At 49.2% G+C, this 19902-nt stretch overlaps 1 protein-coding gene across 1 annotated transcript in view; it reads left to right on the top strand.

Moving 5' to 3' along the window:
• Positions 1 to 19902, top strand: part of sptbn5 (spectrin, beta, non-erythrocytic 5) — a 283694-nt gene that overhangs the window by 145880 nt on the left and 117912 nt on the right. The window contains exons 37-38 of the mRNA XM_041214166.1: positions 3733 to 3924; positions 19005 to 19160. Of these exons, the coding sequence (XP_041070100.1) occupies positions 3733 to 3924; positions 19005 to 19160 (348 nt within the window). The remainder of the gene's footprint in view (positions 1 to 3732; positions 3925 to 19004; positions 19161 to 19902) is intronic.

Raw genomic sequence — 19902 nt, 5'->3', positions numbered from 1 at the left:
CAGTGTTTACCTCTCTCAGGGTGAGCCGGCCTGGGTTGAACTCTCTCAGGGTGGGCCGGCCTGGGTTGAACTCTCTCGGGGTGGGCCGGCCTGGGTTGAACTCTCTCGGGGTGGGCCGGCCTGGGTTGAACTCTCTCGGGGTGGGCCGGCCTGGGTTGAACTCTCTCGGGGTGGGCCGGCCTGGGTTGAACTCTCTCGGGGTGGGCCGGCCTGGGTTGAACTCTCTCGGGGTGGGCCGGCCTGGGTTGAACTCTCTCGGGGTGGGCCGGCCTGGGTTGAACTCTCTCGGGGTGGGCCGGCCTGGGTTGAACTCTCTCGGGGTGGGCCGGCCTGGGTTGAACTCTCTCGGGGTGGGCCGGCCTGGGTTGAACTCTCTCGGGGTGGGCCGGCCTGGGGTTGAACTCTCTCGGGGTGGGCCGGCCTGGGTTGAACTCTCTCGGGGTGGGCCGGCCTGGGGTTGAACTCTCTCGGGGTGGGCCGGCCTGGGTTGAACTCTCTCGGGGTGGGCCGGCCTGGGGTTGAACTCTCTCGGGGTGGGCCGGCCTGGGTTGAACTCTCTCGGGGTGGGCCGGCCTGGGGTTGAACTCTCTCGGGGTGGGCCGGCCTGGGTTGAACTCTCTCGGGGTGGGCCGGCCTGGGTTGAACTCTCTCGGGGTGGGCCGGCCTGGGTTGAACTCTCTCGGGGTGGGCCGGCCTGGGTTGAACTCTCTCGGGGTGGGCCGGCCTGGGTTGAACTCTCTCGGGGTGGGCCGGCCTGGGTTGAACTCTCTCGGGGTGGGCCGGCCTGGGTTGAACTCTCTCGGGGTGGGCCGGCCTGGGTTGAACTCTCTCGGGGTGGGCCGGCCTGGGTTGAACTCTCTCGGGGTGGGCCGGCCTGGGTTGAACTCTCTCGGGGTGGGCCGGCCTGGGTTGAACTCTCTCGGGGTGGGCCGGCCTGGGTTGAACTCTCTCGGGGTGGGCCGGCCTGGGTTGAACTCTCTCGGGGTGGGCCGGCCTGGGTTGAACTCTCTCGGGGTGGGCCGGCCTGGGGTTGAACTCTCTCGGGGTGGGCCGGCCTGGGGTTGAACTCTCTCGGGGTGGGCCGGCCTGGGGTTGAACTCTCTCGGGGTGGGCCGGCCTGGGGTTGAACTCTCTCGGGGTGGGCCGGCCTGGGGTTGAACTCTCTCGGGGTGGGCCGGCCTGGGGTTGAACTCTCTCGGGGTGGGCCGGCCTGGGGTTGAACTCTCTCGGGGTGGGCCGGCCTGGGGTTGAACTCTCTCGGGGTGGGCCGGCCTGGGGTTGAACTCTCTCGGGGTGGGCCGGCCTGGGGTTGAACTCTCTCGGGGTGGGCCGGCCTGGGGTTGAACTCTCTCGGGGTGGGCCGGCCTGGGGTTGAACTCTCTCGGGGTGGGCCGGCCTGGGGTTGAACTCTCTCGGGGTGGGCCGGCCTGGGGTTGAACTCTCTCGGGGTGGGCCGGCCTGGGGTTGAACTCTCTCGGGGTGGGCCGGCCTGGGGTTGAACTCTCTCGGGGTGGGCCGGCCTGGGGTTGAACTCTCTCGGGGTGGGCCGGCCTGGGGTTGAACTCTCTCGGGGTGGGCCGGCCTGGGGTTGAACTCTCTCGGGGTGGGCCGGCCTGGGGTTGAACTCTCTCGGGGTGGGCCGGCCTGGGGTTGAACTCTCTCGGGGTGGGCCGGCCTGGGGTTGAACTCTCTCGGGGTGGGCCGGCCTGGGGTTGAGCTTGCTCTGGGTGGGCCGGCCTGGGGTTGAGCTTGCTCTGGGTGGGCCGGCCTGGGGTTGAGCTTGCTCTGGGTGGGCCGGCCTGGGGTTGAGCTTGCTCTGGGTGGGCCGGCCTGGGGTTGAGCTTGCTCTGGGTGGGCCGGCCTGGGGTTGAGCTTGCTCTGGGTGGGCCGGCCTGGGGTTGAGCTTGCTCTGGGTGGGCCGGCCTGGGGTTGAGCTTGCTCTGGGTGGGCCGGCCTGGGGTTGAGCTTGCTCTGGGTGGGCCGGCCTGGGGTTGAGCTTGCTCTGGGTGGGCCGGCCTGGGGTTGAGCTTGCTCTGGGTGGGCCGGCCTGGGGTTGAGCTTGCTCTGGGTGGGCCGGCCTGGGGTTGAGCTTGCTCTGGGTGGGCCGGCCTGGGGTTGAGCTTGCTCTGGGTGGGCCGGCCTGGGGTTGAGCTTGCTCTGGGTGGGCCGGCCTGGGGTTGAGCTTGCTCTGGGTGGGCCGGCCTGGGGTTGAGCTTGCTCTGGGTGGGCCGGCCTGGGGTTGAGCTTGCTCTGGGTGGGCCGGCCTGGGGTTGAGCTTGCTCTGGGTGGGCCGGCCTGGGGTTGAGCTTGCTCTGGGTGGGTCGAGTTGTATTTACCTCTCTCTCGGGGTGGGCTGAGCTGTGTTTACCTCTCTCTCGGGGTGGGCTGAGCTGTGTTTAACGCTTTGACCTTGGTGTCATCAGTGTACATGTGAAAACTAATGTTATGACGTCACCAAGGGGTAACTTGTAGATGACAAATAGGATGGGGGTGAAGAATAGATCCTTGAGGTACACTAGAGGTAATAGTGCAGGAGCAGTAAGAGAAGTTATTGCAAGTGATACACTGGCCATGATGAGACAGATCATAAAAGAACCAGGCGTGTGCAGTTGCCCCCTGTCCCTGCCCTCCACCACCAGCTGGACAATGGAGAGAAGTTTCGGAGGATGGTGTGGTCAATAGTATTGCTGCAGACAGGATGAGATGGTGAAGCAGGGAAAGTTTACCTTTATTACAGTCACATAGGATGTTATTTGAGTCTTTGGGCAGTTTTAGCACTTGACAGGGGCAGAAATCTGATTGCAGGGATTCAAACATGGCATTATGGGAAAGATAGACATGTTTTTGGGAGGCAGCAACATATTCTGAAGAAGAGTCACACGAACTCGAAACGTTAACCCTGTCTTTCTCTCCACAGATGCTGTCATACCTGCTGAGTTTTTCCAGCAATTTTTTTGTTACATATTTGAGGGCTCTGGAGAGGAAAGAGAGGTTGGAGATGCAGCAAGGATGGTGGGGTTAAGGATTTTTTCTTTTGCGGTGATGTTTGATGAGGGTAGATTTAAAGGATGGAGGAATATTGCTTGAAGAGAGAAAACAATTAACAATATCAACTAACATGGAGACCAGGAGGGGAAGCTGAGTGTTCAGTAGTTTTGTGGGAATAGGATCGAGAAAGCAGGAGGTGGGTCTCATGGACAAGATAATGTCAGATAGGGCATGAGGGGAGATAGGAGAGAAACTAGAGAAAGATGTGAGTTCAGGGCTAGGGCAGGAGGAATCCTTAGAGGAAATTTTGCCTGTCTGGCTAATGGAAGTGAGGAATGCAGCAGGGGCAGCTGATTGGATGGTCTTGATTTTAGCAGCAAAGAAATCCATAACCTCCTCAACATTGTTGGATAAGCTGCCAATTTGTTATAAAAACACCACTGATTCACAATTGTTCTTAATGGGTCTGGCTTATATATGAATCTAGTCGCACACCAACATGGTTGAGGTTTAACTGTCCTTTGAAATTGCCTAGCAAGCCTCTGAGTTGTATCAGAGATTCAAGAAGGCAGCTCATCACCATCTTCTCAGGGCAATCAGGGCTGGGCAATCAATAGTGGCCTGTCCAGTAATACCCACATTCCCAACAATGAATAAGAAAGAACTGCATTATTTATGTCTATGGTGAGGGCCCAAAGTCTGTCTGCTGCTCCAAAAAGTGAGTGCTGTATTGTTTTGTTTCAGGTGATGTCTCTGCAGGAACAGGCAGGCAAGCTGAAAGAAGAGAGTTTAAAACGTGACGATGCCAGCCACATCCAGCAGAAACTCAACTCCATCCTGGAGAGGAGGAACCGTATTAAGGAGCTGTCCCAGAGCCGCAAGAGAGACCTGAACACTGCCCGCCTCCTGGCCCGGTTCAACCAGGACCTGACTGAGGTACAGTACTCTTGAGCACCTAGCTGTCCATGCAGGGGCCTCACATCAGGCTGTCACTGATTGACAACAACAGTTTTATGTAGCCATGGCTTAAGGCAGCACTCTCATCTCTGAGTCATTAGGTTCCCAGGTTTAAGTCCCACTCCAGAGACTTGAGTACAAAAAATCAAGGCTCTCACTCCAGCGCAATACTGAGGGAGTGCTGCACTGCTGGAGGTGCTGCCTTTTAGATGAGACTTTAAACTGAGGCCACATCTGCCCTCTTGGTTGGATGTCATGGTATTAATTCAAAGAAGACCAGGAGAGTTCTCCCTGGCATCCTGGCCAATATTTATCCCTCAATCAACATCATAATAACCAAGTTACCTGGTCATTATCACATTGCTGTTTGTGGGAGCTTGCTGTGTGCAAACTGGCTGCTGTATTGCCTACATTACAACAGTGACTACATTTCAAAAGTATTCATTGGCTGTAAAATGCTTTGAGATGTCCTGGTGCAATATAAATGTTAGCATTCTTTTTTTCTTTTAAAATGTGACCAAACAGTCCAGAAACTACACACTGGGTGACAGATAGAAAACTCCAGTCAGACTAGTGATGTGTTTTTTATTCTCTTGCCTGAACAGGTCAGGTAATGTTTACAGAGCAGACTATATTCCAAACTAGCAAATAAATTTGCATTTTTGCAGCACCATTCGCAACCTCAGGATATCCCAAAGCACTTTATAACAAATTTATCTAGTTCCCCCTTAATGCAGCTACACTATTCGATGATTCCCTTTGCAGGAAGTTCCACATTCTAACCACGCAATGATTATAGAGATTACTCCTTAATTTCCTATCAGATTTATTAGTCTATTTTATATTTTTGGCTCCTAGTTCTGGTCACATCCACAAATGAAAACATTCCTTCTATGTTTACCCTGTCAAACCCTTTCATAACCTTAAAGACCTCTGTCAGGTCACACCTTGGCCTTCTCTTTTCTAAAGAAAAGAACCCAAGCCTGTTCAGTCTTTCCTGATAGATATAACCACTCAGCTGAGGGAAGTTATCAATGAAACTAGTACTGCAGCAGAGAATCTTCATTGCACAACCCTCATCATGAGCCAGGACAGCTGATTGAGAACAGATGTGGCTGCTGGACCAGGCAGCAACTTCTACTGAGCTCATTCTGGCAGCAAGTGGCAGGAGACGGTAATACCTCCAGAATGAGATCATGGCTCCGAGCTGAACAAAGGATTATTGCAGGCTGTCTGAATGTTCCACATAGTGGTAGTGCCTAGGGGATTAAGAGGCAGACATCTGTGAGAAAGTTCAAGAGGCATGTGCCTCACACTCGATACACTTTCACATTTGCAGATAGAAGTGAAGTTATCTCAATCCTGATCTAAAGTTAGGGTGTGTTGTATGATTCAGCTCAAACTGAGCATTCAGTATTGAGTCACCTGAGGTGAAATGCAATGGAAAAGGTAGCGCAGGTGGGACACAAGCTCTGAGCTGACACAGTATCTCAGCACTTAAGGAAAATGGTTGGTGGAGGGAGAGGTTAGAATTGCTCCAGTTTCTGTCTGTAATTAACTCTTAGTGGATGCATTACTGTGTTGTATTACTGGAGATCAAACTTCCCTGAGGTTGTGCATATTTGTAAAATGAGCAGTAAAGTGGAGGAAGTGTTTGTCTATTTTGTGTTATAACTTGAGGCAGACAGTACACCCTCTGATTTGTGGATTAACAGGAAAATTTGCTCAGCGTTCTATTGTCTGATAGAAAGAACAGATGGTTTAATGGGAACAGTGCAGCAGGGGTTTCCTGTTCCTGGTACAGCTACAAAATTAATCCATTACTAGCACATAGGAATGGCACTGAATGAGAGGTGGCCTGGAGCCATTGAACTGCTGCTTGGCCCTGAGTGTACCAGGCCCTAACCAGAACAGCATGGCCTCAACACCGAGGGTTAAACTCCCCTCCCTCCTCCCTACTCCTGTACCCCCAAATCATCTTTGTCAAAACACACACCACACATACTGTACTGGAGCAGCTTGGCTAAGGGTGCAGCTAGTTCTGGATGCACAGTTACAAACACAGACCCCACTCTCTCCACCAAGGAAACACAGACCCAACTCTCCCATCACAGAAACATAGAGGGAAATTTTGTAAACAAAAACAAAAATAGCTGGAAAAACTCACAGGTCTGACAGCATCTGCGGAGAGGAATACAGTTAACTTATTGAGTCTGCATGACTCTTCATCAGAACTGTTCTGAAGGAGAGTCATATGGACTCGAAACATATTCCTCTCTGCAGATGCTGTCAGACCTGCTGAGCTTTTCCAGCTATTTTTATTTTTGTTTCAGATTTCCAGCATCCGCAGTATTTTGCTTTTATCTTAGCGAAATTTCGTGCCTTCCATGTGGCAGGTTTGGTGGCGGGGAGCATTAAGTTAGACAAGAGGGTGGTGGATGAGGCCCTGCCACCTTCCAGCTTCCACCTCAATTAAGTCTGTGGCATGAAGGCAATAGATGGCCTTCCTGCCCCGTCCACAATTGAGGCCCTTAAATAGACAACTAATGCTCCGTCAAATGCTGCTTTGATGTCAAGAGCAGTCATTCTCACCTCACCTCCTGAGTTCAGCTCATTTTCCTTGTTTGGACCAAGGCTGTAATGAAGTTAGGAGCTGAATGGCCCTGGTGGAACCCAAACTGAGCATCAGTAAGCAGATTATTGCTGAGTAAGTGTCACTTGCTAGCAGTATTGACAACATCTTCCATCACTTTGCTGATAATCAAGAGTAGACTTATGGGGCATACTTAAGTGGATTGGATATGTCCTGCTTTTTATGGACAGGACATATCTGGGTAATTTTTCACATTGCTGGGTAGATGCCAGTGTTGTAGCTGTACTGGAACAGCTTGGCTAAGAGCACAGCTAGTTCTGGAGGACAAGTCTTCAGTACTATTACTGGAATGTTGTCAGGGCCCTTAGCCTTTGCAGTATCCAGTACCTTCATCTGATTTTTGATATCACACGGAGTGAATTGAATTGGCTGAAGACTGGCATTTGTGATGCTGGGGTCCTCAGGAGGAGGCCGAGCTGGGTCATCCACTCAGTACTTCTGATTGAAGATGGTTGTAAATGCTTCAGACTTGTCTTTTGCACAGATATGCTTGGTTCGCCAAGCTTGGATCACTTAGCTCTGTCTATTTCATCCTGTTTTCACTGTTTGTCTTGCAAGTCATCCTGTGTTGTAAGTTCAGCTGGTTGACACCTAATTTTTAGGTATAAAAACAGAAAATGCTGGAAAAATTCAGCAGGTCTGGCAGCATCTGTGGAGAGAGAAACAGAGTTAACGTTTGAGTCCATATGACTCTTCTTCAGAGGCATTCAAAGGCACTCGGTGACTGAGGAACCCGATGTCGGAAAGGGGTTGGCCTGCTGAGAGCCACCATCCTGCCCTTGCTGTTGAACCCTCTCCCCTCCCTCCCCTCCCTCCCCCCCCTCCCCCCCCCCCCCCTCTCCCTCTCTCCCTTCCCTGTTTGCACTGTCGTTCAATAGTTCCATCAGCCTCTAATTGTCTGTTAGCTCCTGGCAGGAGGGACTTCCGTTCCCGGTGCCTTTGACCCGAGGCGGGGGAAGGCTCGCCAGATCTCCAGCTCGTGGCCGAGACCCTCGACACCTCGGCAAGATTTCACCCGCAGACACACAATCTCTCTCAATCAAAGAGACACAGTTCCCATTTTCCCATCACAAAAACACAGAGGGTCTGTGTTTCTGTGATGGAGTAAGAGTGGGATCTGTGTTTCTGTGATGGAGAAAATTGGAGCTGTATTTTTGTGATTTCTCTCTTTACCACAAAAGCCCAGAGCCCACCTTCTCTCCATCATAGAAACACAGACCCCACTCTTAATCAGCTAAAAATTGACAGGGGTGAGTACGTGCTGGAAGGGAAGACTATTTATTTGAATTGTCTACATGTGGATTTGCATCTTTCTGCATGAGTACCTGTTTTAGGCCAGTATGTGTGTGAATTTTTGCATTTGTGAGTTACCATGGGAATGCGTTGATGAGTTAGTGTGTGTGTGTATGTGTGTGTCTGTGTGTGTGTGTGTGTGAATTACAGTGGGTGGAAACTTGTGTATGTGACAGGAGAGCAACAAGACTCATGCGTTGCCACTTTAACAACCCCGCCACATCTTTTTGTAATTAGGCACCAAATAGGTTTGTGTTGGGCCTCCCCCGGGATTAAGGACCCTGGGGGCAAAAGTTCCACCCTGGGAGGTGCCGGCCAATCAGAGACTGGCAGCTCTTCTGTACTCAGCAGTCCCACTGGGGAGGCGGTGGCTGCTGCTTATACAACACCCATTCAAGCATTCAGATCAAAGAGGGACCCAGGTGAGTGATGGTGGGAAGGGGGTTGCAGGGTGGAGAGGGGTGACGGTTTTGGCAACAAGGGCAGGGGGGTGGTTCTCAGTGGGGGTCCCCCTTCCCAATGCCAGGCCCTTCGATCAGGCATTGAATGCCATTGAACAAGAAATCACCCCCCACCATCCCGGGAGCCCACAAGCATTAATTGCCCACTTAACAACCTCAACTGGTGGCAGGGCAGGAAGGCAATCCGCAGGCCTTCCTGCCACAAACTTAATCGGGATAGAGCTGGGGAGGTGGCGGAGTCCCCAACCCCCACCCTCCCACCTGAATAAATGTGCCCCCACCATAAAGTGCGGCATAGCAGGGTAAATGTCACAGCGCGGAAGGGATAGCAAGTGAGGTATTATAGTAGAGTAATTGTCACTGGACAGGGCAGGGATATAAAGTGAGATATTATATTGGGTAAATGTCACTAGGCAGAGCACAGTTGTAAAAGAAGTTATTATATTCGGGTAAATATCATTGAGCGAGATAGGGATATAAAGTAGGGTGTTTTAGCAGGATAAGTGTTGCTGGTGGGACAGTATCTTTTCTTCACTGTAATTGCCCCATGTGTGGGGTTGTGTTGTTGTACAAATTTACAATGTAGCTTTATAAACAGCTCCACAAACACTTATCAAAAGTCCAAGCTTTGCTTGGTGCCATGTGAAGTCCTAGTGCCTTCTGTTTTGGAAAGCAGGCAGAATTAGGTTCAGTGGGAGGGGGCTTACCTCTGATCCCAGTAATGGCACAGGGAAACTTTTTCCATTCTCTAACAGCATCAGCAAAGTTTTCAGTCACAAATGAAAATACAGCCCATGTCTCCGTTTGCACAGGTCTGGATCCAGCACTCAATGTTTCCATGAGAATGGGGATCAGGTGGAATGTCTCAACACTTAAAAGTGATGTCAGATTTGCTCAGCTGGCAGCACTCCGAGTAAGAAGGTCATGCATTCAAGTCTCAGTCATGAGATAGAGCATAAAATCCAGGCAGGCACATCCTGTCAGGCACTGTGGAGGTGTTACAGATGTTTAATTCCCTGTTCTAGAGGTGTGCTCTGCATAAAATGTCACTCTGCTTTGCTTTACTTGGAGAAGATCACCGAGTTCTCTGGGTGTCCTGTTCAAAGTTCATCCCTCAATCAACACCACCAAAAACAGATTAACTAGTCATTAATCACTGCCTGATTGCGGGATTTAGTTGAGCACATGTTGGCTGCTCTGTTTGCTGACTTAAAAACAGTGACCACTCTTCACAAATACCTGGCAACATATTGAGAAATCCTGAGGTTTTGAAAAGCTCTATATACCCCAGAGCAGTAATAGGGAGCATTGCATTTTGGGAGGAGCAGTATTGAGGGCATGCTGCACTGTCATAAGGCAGTACTGAGAGTGTACTACATTGTCGGAGCTGCAGTATCGAGGGAGAACTCCATTGTGGAGGGGCTTACAGAGGGAGCGCTGCACTGGTGGAGGTGCAGGACTAAGGGAGTGCTGTACTGTGGCACTGTGGAAGGGCAGTACTGAGGGCATGCTGTGCTGTGGGAGGTGCAATGTTGAGGGAGTGCTGTACTGTGGCAAATGCAGTACCGAGTGCATGCTGCACTGTTGGAGGTGCAGTACTGAGGGAGTACTGCAGTGTGGGAGGTGCAATACTGAGGAAGCATTGCACTGAGAGGGACAGTACCAAGGGACCACTACACTGTACAATGTGCAGTATTGAGGGATCGCTGCACTGTGGGAGATGGAGCACTGCATTGTGGGATCACTGCACCGACAGAGGGCAGTGTTGAGGAAGTGCTACACTGAGGGCCTGTATTAAGGGGGTGCTGCACTGAAGGCCGTACTGAAGGAGCGCTGCACTGATGGGCTGTACTGAGGGAGCACTGCGCTGTCAGAGGGCAGTGTTGAGGAAGCATTGCACTGAGGGCGTCAGTACTGAGGGAGTGCTGTTATTAGAGAGGTTTTCAGATGAAATGTTGAATGCTTTGGAATTCCCTGAAACATGCGATTTAAATATAATCTTTCTTTTCTTTATAAATGTTGACAATCACCATATGCCGAAACCTATTATTTCTCTCTCTGTTTTATTGCTACTACTGTGATTAGTGTTACTCTAAAGTTCCCTCTCCTGTTGCTCCTACATCTTCACTTTGTTATATTCCCTTCTGCTATATCCTGCTGTTAAACACCATTGTAACAAGAAACAGAGATGGGGCACAAGATAGTGAAATAGGTTGATATACAGCAAATGGTGTCCCAACCTGAGTTCCAGCCTTTCAGCAGATGAAAATCATTTGGCCAGGGGATTCCAGTGATCAGACTGCAGAATTATTTTTCATTACTGGGAAACTTAGGTAAAGTGCTGAGCCCAAAAATGCAGACCATCACTGAACTTGGGAAGTGTGGGATGGAAGTTGAGGTAAATCAGGAAGTAGTGATTCTGTGAAGCTGAGCTTGGGTTTCAAAACTTGGATGTGGAGGGGGAGGGAAAAGTGAGGAACATGCTGAGGTTTACCCAGAGAGGAGGCTCACCAGAGTTAAAGCCTCAGCAGCCGTCACTTTGTAATGCCAGCAGTGCACTGATTATCATCGGAAACAAAGGACTTCCATTCATATAGCGCCTTTCACAACACCATGACCTCCCAAATCATTCCACAACCAATGAAGGGCAGAATCTTCCGTGCCTGCTGGTGTCAGGCGTGTTCGGTGGCGTGAGCAGATAATATGGCGCGATCGGTTTTACGATGGCAGGAAATCAGTTCGCGATCGTCCATTCAGTCCGCTGATGACAGGCTGCATTTCCCGCCATTGGAAGTTGGGAACCTCATTGTAATACATCAGCATATCATTATCAGGCCAGCCTGCCAGAATAGTCCCTCCCCGCAGGATTGTCCATCAACGTCAGTGGGAAAGCATGCCGACGTGTTTCACAACAGCACATAAAAGGCATGTACTTGGCAGCCTGCACTTTGAGTGGAACTCGGGGGTGAGTACACAGTAACATTGTGCAGTGCTCACCAGGGTTGCCTGTTGGACTTGAAGCTTGAGGGGTGTCAGGGTTAAGGGCAGCACTGCCATTGAGGCGACTGTCAGCGGGGGATGCAAGGGCAACCCTGCCTTTGAGGCGACTGGTGGCCAGGTGGCAAGGGAAGCCCTGCTGTTGAATATAGCACACAAGCTTTCGGGGTTGGGGGTTGGATGGGCGAGAGAAGTGGCCATGCATTCAGAAAAATTGTATAAAGTGACCATCCCTCTGCAACTGAGACAGTTCAGGTGCAGCCACATTGATATGATCAGGGTCAGGCTCCCAGCTTATCTGCCCACTCAAGCAAAGCAGAGGCATCAAAGTACCAACAAATGCTTCAGAGCTTCCCTCACCTCCGCCCGCACCCCACCACCACCACGCCGCCCTTGGCACACACTGCAAATTCATGAGCATTTTAGTAGACTGCAGAACAGTTGGATGACTGCACACCTTGTACAACCTCCTCACTAAAGGTGGCTGATGGAGCAGTCGCTGCTGGAGGCACTCACAGCCCCTTGCAATGTCATCCCTGTTTGGACCAGCCTCCCCCACAGATCAAGGTAACAAGGTAGCCATGCAGCGCACTAATCTCTGGCCATCAAAGTGGTGGCCAGCACTCTCCAGGAAGCGCTCAGGGGCCGTCACACTTAACCAGGGCAGGTTCTTAGTACGCCCATGCTAGCCACGTGTCTCTCTCTTTCATCCTGCAGGAGTACATCAGGATCATGGAGCCTGATGAACTAGCTGTACACCTGATGGCCTAGAGAACATGAAGATGATGGAGGAGAGAGCGACTGAGGCTCCTGGCTGCACAGAGGCAGCAGCAGCAACCTCAGGAAGAAGGGGCAACTGGAGCTCCGGCACACGAGCTACAGCGAGCTGCCACAGGCCAGCGCCTAGCGAAATCCAGGGTCTATAGATGCCATCTTTCATTCTTGCAGATGACTGAAAACCAGTATTGCCAAAGACTACATATGTCTAGGGAACTGGTTGGTCATATCTGTCAGCTACTGCAGGATTTGGCGCCACAGGGACATGGAGGGCATCTACTGCCCATGGCCATGAAAATGACAACTGCGCTCAATTTCTATGCCAGTGGCTTCTTTCTGACCTCTTTGGGATCTCAAAAGCCTCCACCCACAGATGCATCCATAAGTTTAAGGATGCCATCTTTGCAAGGACACACCTTTGTGCACTTCACCAATGACCAGGACAGCCAGAATGCAAGAGCGATTGGATTCGCCCCAGACCTCAGGGTTCCCATAGGTGCAGGCTGTGATCAACTGCGCTCATGTGGCATTCAGATCTCCATTGCAACACATGGTGGACTACATCAATCGCTTGGGGTTCCATTTGCTGAATGTGCAAGTGGTGTACAACCACCAGAAACACATCCTGCAGGTGTGTACACAGTTTCCAGGGAGTGTGCACAACGCCTACATCTTCAGTCAGTCACAGATCCCTGAAATCTTCCAGGGTCCACAGCGGCTGCAGGGATGACTCCTTGGCGACAAGGCCTCAGATTGCCGCAGAACGACGGTTATAATGAGGCTCTTGCTTCAGCTTGCAACTTGGTGAAGCAGACCATCGGGATGCTGAAAATGAGTTTCCGATGCCTGGACCAGTCTGGTGGAGCCCTGCAATACAGTCCGTAGAGGGTTTCACACATTGTCGTCATCTGCTGCGTCCCTTACAATCTGGCGCTGCAACGAGGAGGCGAGCTGACTGAGGAAGAGATAGAGCAGCTAGAGGTCTCCTCCAATGAGGAGGACAGTGACGGGGATGAAGGATAGGGGGTCCTCGTTGGTGACAATGATGGGGATGAGGCCCTTGCACTGGCTAGATAAGGCAGGTGCGCTCGGGAGGCCCTCATAGCTGCTAGATTTGTGGAGGATGATGACAACATGCAGTGAGGTGACCCCGTAGTTCCTCACATCACAGTTGTGAATGTTTGACTCCAGTCTGGCTTATGGCAGCGTGAATACCCTCTGTGAGAATGCTCCTGTCACGGATATGCAGTGGAGGCCCTAATAGTCGCGTGATTGCAGGAGGATGATGACGACATGAGGACACTCCATAAATTTTCACGTAGCCTCTGAGAATGTCTGATTCCTGTCTGGCCGAGGGCAGATTGCTTGCACTCTGTGATCAGGGTTATATCATAGAGACGCAGCCATAGAACTTTAGAAGCATTTGATCTTTGTCTGCCTTCAGCACCTGAGCCTTTCAGGAGCTGGAGCACAGCATTGCAGGCCACAGATGCTGAAGAGATGGGGGCCAGCCCCTCCTTAAAGCTGCTAAGAACCGAGAGAATGAGAGAACTCTGTGGCACCTGCCCACCGCATTCTGGCAGCAATGACAAGCACTGTAGATGGTGCAGGCACCAGTGATGTTTCCAGGGAGTGTGAGACCAGACCATCACTTTTTGTCTGAAGGCTGCACAGAGCACAGGGAAGAGACACCTGCCATTATCTTGTGCAGAAAGATGTCACATCTGAGTGACAAGTACACTGCTCATCAGAACAAGTTGCCATAGGCAGGGAGACATTCTTGGGTGTTTATTGACAATAGTGAACAGTATGCACAAGCGATTAACACCCATGCCCAGGTTGTGCAACTTTTTCTCTTTAATTTTTCTAATCCTGTCGCTGTGTCTTGGTGCTCCCCAGACATCCACAGCGGAGGTGAAGGCAGCCTGCTGACTGTGATGCCCTGCCTGTGATGACTTTGACGGACGTCCTCTGGAGGGCCGAGACTTGGAGGGCCCCAGTCTGCTTTCGGGGCCCTGCTGTGTGGCAGTGGCACCTTCCTCGACCTGTGGAGCTACAGCTGCTGAGGTCACAGGAAGAGGGGAGTCGGATGGCCCGGACACTCTTGGAGTCACCTGGATGGATGGGCCCGGAGTGTGCACCTTCTCCCTATGGGTGCCTGTGGGTCCCAGACAGACTCCTTGAGGAGCAGCGGTAGTTGGAGTGAGATCAAGCTGCCCGGCACCCCTCTTGTATACACACTGTTGCAGGTGAACTTTGGCATCAGCAATGGAGTTGAGCCCGTGCAGCAGTGCAGGAGCAAAGTCCTGGACCAAGGTCTCCATGGCAGCCGCCATCCCAGCAGTGTTGACCTTGGTACATTGGCATGCTGGGGCTATCACCTCAGACTGAAGGCGGACGGACTCCTCCATTGTGCCTTGCAATCTGAGGAGTGCAGCAGACATCCCTTCCTGATGTTCCTGAGCGTGCCTTTGCAGCTCCAGCAACTGTGACATGACTGAGTCCAGAGGCTCATCACCTGACCCATACTCAGCAAAGTTCTGGCCTCTAGCAGTCCTCCGAGTGCCAGAAACCTGAGAAGTCCTTGTCTCCACCTGCTGTGGATCAGACGGCACCATGTGTTCACCAGATTGTGATCCCGGTGCTGAGCTAGGTCCCACTGCGGTGTGTGTCTCTGTGCTGGCGGAGGGTGTGGGTGAGCGCTCTGACTGGACTTCAGGGAGGCTGCCTCCAAGTTCCTCTTCAGAGGTTTCTTTGGGGCTTTATTGGAGGTCCTGGGTAGTGGACTCCATCGGCTGTTTGGCCAATGTGCCTGCAAAAGCAAGGAGAGGCAGTGTTTGGCGGTGGTCTGTGAAACAGGACTGCAGTAATCTGATATGTAATATACCTTTAAGACAAGTATTGTAATGTAAGGTCACATGATCTTAATATCCAATAGCAGAGTAGCGCGGGCTACCTCTCTGTGGAGCCTTGAGTTAGTCACTGATGAGTGAAGACAGAGTTTTATGTTGTGAGTGCACAAATATAGCTGCTGAGTTTAGTTTGTAAATAAACAGCATGTGTTTATTCTAACCACGACCTTGTTCTCTGTCTCTGTACCAACTCGGTCACCACAATATAATCATGCAACCCGGATCCTTTAGCCCTACGAATCTAAGGGCAGGCACTGGATCCAACAAACTGGTGACCAGAGGAAAAGCACGAAGAATCATGGAGAAAACAAGGTAAAAAGCAAGAAAGAGCAAAGGAATCCAGAAGAACCGAAACCGGGCCGTACCTCGCAAAGTAGTCGTAAGTGAAAGAAAATTTCCTTCTGAACATCGAAGTGATTCCCTCAGAACATGCCACAATTTGGAAGTTGGAGCTTTTCAATCCACCTCAGACGACTAGCCTCACTATGTTGATCACCTTGCATTCTTTTTCCAGGCGAACAACATTCCGGGGGAGGAGATGAAGCGCGCGATACTTCTGTCCGCGTTTTGGAGTAAGACATACAAACTAATTCGGAATCTGTTGGCACCTAGTGCCCCGAACTCAAAGTTTGGATGATTTAGTAAATCTTGTAAAGAATCATGATCAGCCCAAGCCATCAGTGACGATGCAATGGTTTAAATTTAACTCAAGAAATAGAGCTGTGGGGAGACAGTTGCTTGTTATATTGCAAGTCTGAAGCAATTAACTGAATATTGCGAGTTTGGTACATCTAGCATTGCTTATGGTGTCCGGTATAAACAAAAATGCAATTCAGAAGAGACTACTTGCTGAAACAAATCTAGATTTTCAGAAGGCATTGGAAATCACTCTGCAATGGAAGGTGCAATGCGAGACTCAGAAGCCATTCAAGGAGCACAAATTGACGGTGTTCTCCATGTTGGGCGGAGAGCCTCAACCAAAAAGAGTGCAAAAGTGCAGAGCTTTGTTCTGAAGGGAGAAGCAGCCACTGCTAGCAGACAAGTTAAAAGGATAACTTTGCAGCAAAAATATGGCATAATAGTGACAGAGGTGGAAGCAGACAACCCTGGACTGAATCCCAGTTTAAAAAGATTGAATGTCTCTTCTGCTATTGAAATGGACACCTCATGAGATATTGTAAAGATAGAATCAGGCAGGCCTCCAGACAAAAGCAAAAACCCCATGAGATAAGCAGTGTTGAAAAGCCTAAAGTAATAGATGCTGATATCTATTCGCTATATAATTTAAAGGTAGGAAGAATGGAGCCTATATATGTAACCATGAGAGTAAATGAGAAGCCTATTAGAATGGAGGTAGTTGCTGGTGCAGCCACTACAGTGATTGGTGAGCATACTTTCAAATATCTGAATCATGGATAACATAAGCTGAATTTAGAAGAAACTGATGAAAAATTAAAAACCTACGCAGGAGAAAGCATACAAGTCAAGGGTGGATGCAAAGTCACAGTACATTATGGGGGTCAAACAGAGAGATTACCCTTGACAGTAGTAGCAGGGGAAGGACTTAGTCTCCTCAGATGAAACTGGCTGAAAGAAATTAAATTGGAATGGACTGAAATCTTCCAACTGAGAACTAATGGGTTTTCACAGCTATTACAAGGAAGAACTTGGAAAAATTGAGGGGCTACAATCAAAAATTCATGTAGATCCAGAGGCAACACCAAGATTCAGGAAGGCCAGACCGGTACCTTATGCAGTGTGGGATAAGGTAACCTGACCAAAGCATTAGTATATGTGGGGACTACAAATTAACAATTGACAAAGTGGCAAAATTGGATTGACACCCCATACCTAAAATAGAAGATTTATGCATTAAACTGGCAGGTGGAAAGGCCTACATGAAATTAGATATACATGCCTACCAGAAATTGGAATTAGAGAAGGCATCCCAGAAGTTTGTCACCATAAATACACACAAGGGATTGTATCAACATACCCATTTACCATTTGGCGTATCTTCTGCTTGCACTATATTCCAAAGAACCATGGAAAATTTATTACAGGGATTGCCCCATGTGGTAATTTATGTGAATGATGTTCTCATGACTGGACTCACTGAAAAGGAACATTTGATGAACTTGGAAGAACTTCTGAAACATTTTTCGTAGGCTGGAGTGAGATTGACGGCTGTAATTCAGTTGCTGAGGCCCTAAGCTCTAGAATTCCTTCCTTAAAGCTCTCCACTTCACTTTCCTCCTTTATAAGGCTCTTTTAAACTACCACTTTGACCAAGTTTTTAGTCGCCTGTCCCTGTTATGATCCCAGCTGAGATTATCCCTGGACAAGCCTGATCCCAGGGTGGAACCCAGTTTGATAGATCCTAACTTTTACTTGTTTGTTTAGATACATGGAGAGTAGCTACTGAACAGAGGCAGAGGAGTCAGCTGATGAACTTCTAACAAAAGCGTAAAACATTTATTCGACAAGAAAAGATTAATTATATTACAATACTCCTTCATCTACAACTACCTTTACAGATATATACAGACTATACCTTTATAGATATATACAGATTTGTAAGGATAACACAAGTTACAAAATCTATCTTACACTCTAATGTTCACAGTAAGTACTCAGTCCATGTAAACCTATGGCAACTTGTGGTCAGACACACCACACTCTGAAACCAAGTGACAAATGCCACCTTAACCAGATGATATGGATCTCTCCTCAACTCCCCCCAGATGTTTGTCACACTGTGAGCCAACCGGTCTCACTGCACTCCACCTTTCACACGAGGGTTTCCAATCTCAAATCTCCAGGACCTCACCTAGGAATCTTCTCCCAAACCGATGATTTCTCTTAAACACCTTCTTCAAGGGTTCACCTGCACGGTTTTGAACTCTCCTTCTGATGTTTCTCTTCCCTGGGTCATCACATGCATTCAAGCTGTCTTCCACACACTCTCATTGACTCAGCCATCAACAGTACCACTGCTTCACATGCCCACAGCAAATAGTTACAGACCTTCAGTTGTCTCTTGCAAGCTGTTCCCCGCTTTAAATCTGCTTCCTGCAGCTTTTGTCTCTTTAAATCTGAAGCTTGGAGCCTTTCTCTCTCCCTTCATTCTTAACTTCATTAGCAGGATCTTTTCCAGATTTCTGTCCTTCCTTTAACTAGAAGGTCTGCTTGTCCCCCTGTTTCCATCTCATTCCTTTGGCCTTGGAATCTTTTGGGAAATCTGCAGCCCCCTCTTCCAGTGTTCAGTCTTCTGGGGTTTTGGTTTCAAATTGAACTTTAACTTACTGTTTCTCTAGTTTTTCTGTGTGCATGTGTGTAGGAGGGACCTGTCTCTCTGGACCCCTGTTGCTAGACAACAGCCCAATTCTACTACTGTTGTTTTTTTAACCTAACTGCAACAGTCGTTTAAAAAAAAACCTCATTAGAAATGCAGGCACCTTTTTAAAGTGAAAGATACAGAAATACAAATCTAATTTAAATTTTAAAGCTAAAACTTATTCCCAATACCTACAAATACCAATATAGTTTACTTAAACTGTCTCTGTTTCCTAACACCCCAGTATCCCCTTTATCTCAATGTCAATTTTTGATTGATTACACTCTTATGAAGCAAGGCTGTTTTTCTACAATGTACGAATTATTGTTGTTGATGAGGTAATTTGGATTATTTTAATTATGGGTAAATCAAAGGCAAGAGGCAAGATCGTCTAGATAAACATGAGGTACAGAAAAGGGGAGTTCAGAAGAAAAACTATGGTGATTGAAGCTAAATTAATGGCAAAAGTGCTGGATAATCACTAAAAAGGGAATATGGAAAACACAAGGCAGGAAAGGAGGAGTGTGTATAATCATCCTGGAGAACTCCAGTGAACGTGTGAGAAGGACCAAATGGCTTCTTGCTGCTCCTGCCTACTATTTCAGTTTGTGTTATTGTCCTCTTCCTAGGAGGAGACCTGGATCAGCGAGAGAACGAAGAAGTTAAAGGACAATTCCTCTGCGGATATTAGTGACCTGCAGGGCAAGCTGAAGCTATTGCAGAAACACCAGGCATTTGAGGCTGAGATCCTGGCCCATCAAGCTATTATTACAAGTGTTACTGAGGTAAGGATTACCTTCATTTCCCTGTTTGTGTGAGATACTAGTTATCCCTAGCACAGTTAAGTCCATTTAGTGAGCTGCTGGTGTTCCACAGGCTATCTAGTATGAGACTCTCATCCTATCTACAAACCTGTTTCTGTTCAGCCCTTGTGGCATTGGGTTGGCTCCTAACCCAATGTCAAGTCACATTGCTGTTGTTTCCCACAGGGTGGTCTTCCCTGGCTCTGACATCAGGGCGCAGCCCATCAGGGAGTGAAATATGACTTGGAGTAAATCCAGTCATCTGTAAGCTGCTACTTCTCAGCAAGACGAAGGATATCTTAAACAGATTGTGCATCATCCAGGCTTTCTCCTTCCTTCGTGCTCATCAGGAAGGCATTATACTTTCCATGTCATGCTGTATTTTGTATATTTCTCTGTACTTCCTGTGTCATGCATTCTTTCTTACACGCTGTAGAGTACCTTGTCTCTTGAGCAATACCTCTGTGTTGACCACAGCACATATACCTCTCAGTCAGAAGGTCAAGAGTTCAAGCCCCACTCTAGAGACTTGAACACAAAATGCGCTGAAAGAGTGCTGCACTATCAGAGATGCTGTCTTTCATGTGAGATGTTAAATTGAGGCCTCAGCCTCTAAATTGGATTTAAAAGATCCCATGGCACTGTTGGAAGAAGAACTGGGGAGTCCTATCAGAATTTCAAGGGGTTCCAACTTGATATCAATTGGTCACAGCAAACATTTTTA

This window comes from Carcharodon carcharias, chromosome 20 (genome assembly GCF_017639515.1).
Source record: "Carcharodon carcharias isolate sCarCar2 chromosome 20, sCarCar2.pri, whole genome shotgun sequence".
NCBI lineage: Eukaryota > Metazoa > Chordata > Chondrichthyes > Lamniformes > Lamnidae > Carcharodon > Carcharodon carcharias.
The sequence above is the reverse complement of the archived record's forward strand: the minus strand, read 5'-3'. Positions and strand labels throughout refer to the sequence as shown.